The sequence below is a fragment of the Loxodonta africana genome, chromosome 13 (assembly GCF_030014295.1).
Source record: "Loxodonta africana isolate mLoxAfr1 chromosome 13, mLoxAfr1.hap2, whole genome shotgun sequence".
Lineage (NCBI taxonomy): Eukaryota > Metazoa > Chordata > Mammalia > Proboscidea > Elephantidae > Loxodonta > Loxodonta africana.
This window is the reverse complement of record NC_087354.1, coordinates 93,725,229-93,729,168: the sequence shown is the minus strand read 5'-3', so window position 1 is coordinate 93,729,168 and position 3,940 is coordinate 93,725,229. Positions and strand designations below refer to the sequence as shown.

Genomic DNA, 3,940 nt, shown 5'->3' with positions numbered 1-3,940 from the left:
TGGATGTTGCAACCTGAGCAGTTCTTTAAAGCTATCAGCTAACAAAAGTAAAGGACTGCTATTATGGAATGGTTTACAAAGCTTTCATTTAAATTTTCCTTTAATTTTTACAATTCAAATTTCACTATTCTATCTTGTTTGCTTGCAACCCTGGTTTTTATGGCAGGTGGCCTCTGCAGAAAGCCAAGATAACCTGTGGCTAACAAAGGGCTTATGCTTGTATTATGCAAGGTATCTTTCTCTCTATATGCAGGAATTCCCCCCCGCTGTTGTCAAATGCCTCCTCTCTTCTTTGCTGTTTGCCAAGGAGTTTCTCCACTCCTCCTAAGCACAGATTTTTAACAATATCTGTAAGGTCACTGGGGAAACCCTGGTGGCATAGTGGTTAAGTGCTGTGGCTGCTAACCAAGAGCTTGGCAGTTTGAATCCACCAGGCGCTGCTTGGAAACTCTATGGGGGCAGTTCTACTCTGTTCTATAGGCTCACTATGAGTCAGAATCGACTTGACAGCAACGGGTTTGGTTTTTTTATTTTTTTTAGGGTCACTATGAGTCAGAATCAACTCATTGGCAACGAGTTTTGGCTTTTAGTTTATAGGTGAGACAGTAATACCTGAAGCATTATCAATATCCACCAGAGGATTTTTTAAAAAAACATATAACATCCTTTTAAAGAGTGTTTTTTATTCGCTTAACTGTTTTCTCAGGAATCTCCTATTGTATCTTTCTGGATCCCACCTCAAAATCTATTTTTCATATGATAAAAAAAAATTTTTTTTAATAGTAATTTTTCATATGGTAGCAAAGAGTAATTTGGTATAGATGCTACGATGGAGAACTTGGCTTTTTGACTTAGTCCTCTTGATAAATGCTTATGACCATTCGAATTGCTCTTCCTTCGCTTAACTTCCTACTACAAGGCTTCCACCAAGTTTGAAAAGCACATATTACACAATAGTCATTGCAACCATTCTTTCCATAGGATGAATAGAGCCATAAAAGCTACAGTCTACAGGCCACCTGAATAAACTAATTTAGCAATTCCCTGGTATGTTGACCTGCTGAGGGATATTTCTATAGCATTTTTTTTTTTGGAAGATCTATTTTTAAATGATTTAGACAGTTTAAAATAATTACAATGGAATGCCAAGTTATTTATTTTTTTAGTAAGAAGTGACTTAAACTTGGGTAGTATTTGAAGTTGATTCAAGCGGTATCACTAGTGATCGTGGTAGGGTAAAATCATTGGCCTTTCAGTGAGTGGGGAAAAAAAAAGGAGGAGCAAAATCCCATTCAGAATTTAGTGAGGCTGTAAATCTACTGTGACATTAATATTAAGTTGGTTTTATATATGAAAAAATATGTATTTTCAGGAAAAATAAACTACAAAGTATTGAGGCCAGTACCTCATACATATGGTATTGTTCGGCAAATAGGTCAAAATGCTTTTAAATACACAGTCTTAATGGGAAATGACCTTGTTCTGGATAACATAGGGGGCTATTCAGTGTTTTTCAAAACATATTTAAGACCCAGTGCCTGATATTTTATTATTAAAATTTTCATACACACACAATAGTATATTAATGATATATCCTTCAGATTTAACAATTAAGATTTTCCTCATGAATCTTACATTTTCCTCATATCCCATTTTTCTGTTTAACTATTAAAGAAATATTAAATAAATAAATAAAAGAAATATTAAATTAAATATTAAAGAAATCTCCAAACATCATGATATTTCACTCCTTCGTTCGTCAGTCTGCATCTCTTAAAAAAAAAAAAAAAAAATTTTTTTTTTTTGTCTCTTAAACTCATCATAAATCTATCATCACATGTTACAAAACAGTTTGAATAAATTTTTTGGTAGAACTAATCTGGAACATTGCCTAAAGATAGTAAAGCTATTTTCCATCGGAAATACCTCAGGGGAAGGGCACTCGAGAGTGAAGAGGCATACATCTCCTCTGAAGGCAGTTTTGTCTATGCAGTTTCCTCCTCATAACAAAATTAGCTGGGGAAAAAAGAGAAATATTAGGAACGTGTTAGACCCTTTAGTTTATGTACTGAATTAATCACAAATATTTTACAAGTACAAGGAGTTCTTTATTTAGAAAAAGTAGAAATATTTTGAATAGCAATTGCTGTGAACAATAAGAAGGGATAAAACTGCTTTCTGAGTTGCTGCTTGGGAGCTCTGTCCTCTTTCTTGGAAAAGGGCGTGCAAGGGGAGCACCATTTGAAATAACCTCTCAGTGATCAAACTCCTGATTAACTACAAGGGAAAGGTCTAAGTTTTTAATCAGTTATGCACCATTTTCTTTCTAACGGAGACATGTGTTATCAAGTGAATGATATAACATGTTTGAGTGTAAATATTATTACGTTTCTATTTAAACTTTGGCTTGAGTTTTCCTTAGTCAGAAAACTTTTTTACCCTTCTAATTTTTTACTTGTCAGTGCTTTAAAATGTTAGATCTTTGATTTTGAAGTAAAAACGTATTAGAATGACTTGGCTGACTAAATTCCTGTGGGTTAAGAATGACACAATTGGTAACATCCTTGACAAAAGCGTCAAGTAGGTTAATATTATCTGATCATACATATTTTTGAGAGTTTTTTGTTTTGTTTTGTTTTGACACTATGTGCATAATAACACTAAGAACAGTAAAAAAAAAAGTTTTTGTTTTAAGTGAAACAGCCTAGTTATATAAATGTAAATGACAGTTATTGATCTGTTTTAAGATTTCATCCGCATTTTAGCACATTGTAATTTTTTATGCTAATTTTGGCAAGCAACAAGCTATTTCAATACACTGATTTGTATTTTATATTTTACCTATAAATCGACGGTTTTGTTAACTTCTGTAATAAATACATAATAAATATGCCCACATTTTCAGTCCGTTTTACTTGTGAGGACAACATATCTACAAGACTTTGAGGGGCAACTTTCTTTGCATTGAGTAAAATGGTGGTAAAGTACTTATTGTCGCTTTAAATTTCAGCTATTTTTAAAAATAACCAAATAATAGATCTAACAGGATAGCATACTTCCTACAATTCTACAAATTTACCCCCAATACTGCTAGCTAGCACACCTGAGTTTCAACATAAATACAATTACACTGAGAGGTCCGCAGACACACAGGATATAAACATCAAGTTACTCAGTACAAATGTATTAAAGTCCTACCTGGTCTTTGTCCATTGATAAGAAGACTCATAATTAAAATGAAAAATATGAAAAAGAATTGTCGGCATCTCATTTTTCTGCCACAGTAATGTGGAGCAGTAGCTCTCAAAGTAAATCAGTCTTTAAATAGCCTGTGCAATCGCTGTGCGGCTCTCCTCACATTCTAATGACAAAACTCAGAGAACCGCCAGCTGCATCTCCAGAAAGGTTAATGATCACATCAGACAAGGTTACTGGTGCACTGCGCTGTGGCCAGAGCCTCCCTCAGCTTCAAACCCTCCTCCACTCTTCTCTCCCCTCTTACTCCTCTTAATTCCTGTAAGCAAATATTGGTGAGATAGACCATTTAAACTACACTGTAACTTCAGTGTAAATCTACTCTGAAAGTTCCAAAGAAAAAAAACTGGCTTAAATCCAGTCTGAATATGGAGAAATATGTAAAACAAGGCATGGCATGGCCTCCTCCTCTCACCATTTGCATCTGTTTAAACTTTACTTTGCCCTTATTGGTCCCACATGCAACATGCAGAAACCAGTGGAAATGACAGGAAGTCTCTCCTTTGTCCTTTTCAGAAGGCATTCTGAAGCTCTCATTTAAGACTCCCAAATGCTTTGTGTCAGAATATGTGCTAAATTTTTTCACCTTTACCAAAGTAACTGCTAACCGGTGCCTAGTTAAACTAAATCTCTAAATTGATTAACCTATGTGGGTTTGTATCAATTAATATTTCTGGGGTTTAGA

At 34.5% G+C, this 3,940-nt stretch overlaps 1 protein-coding gene across 1 annotated transcript; it reads right to left on the bottom strand.

Moving 5' to 3' along the window:
* Positions 1-1,927: 1,927 nt before the first annotated feature.
* On the bottom strand, positions 1,928-3,683 carry APELA (apelin receptor early endogenous ligand). Its single transcript, XM_010598130.3, has 2 exons — positions 3,199-3,683; positions 1,928-2,016 (listed from the first exon to the last, which is right to left on the bottom strand). Exons 1-2 carry the CDS (start codon positions 3,269-3,271, stop codon positions 1,928-1,930), a joined length of 162 nt encoding a protein of 53 aa, XP_010596432.1. The 5' UTR covers positions 3,272-3,683.
* Positions 3,684-3,940: the final 257 nt, after the last annotated feature.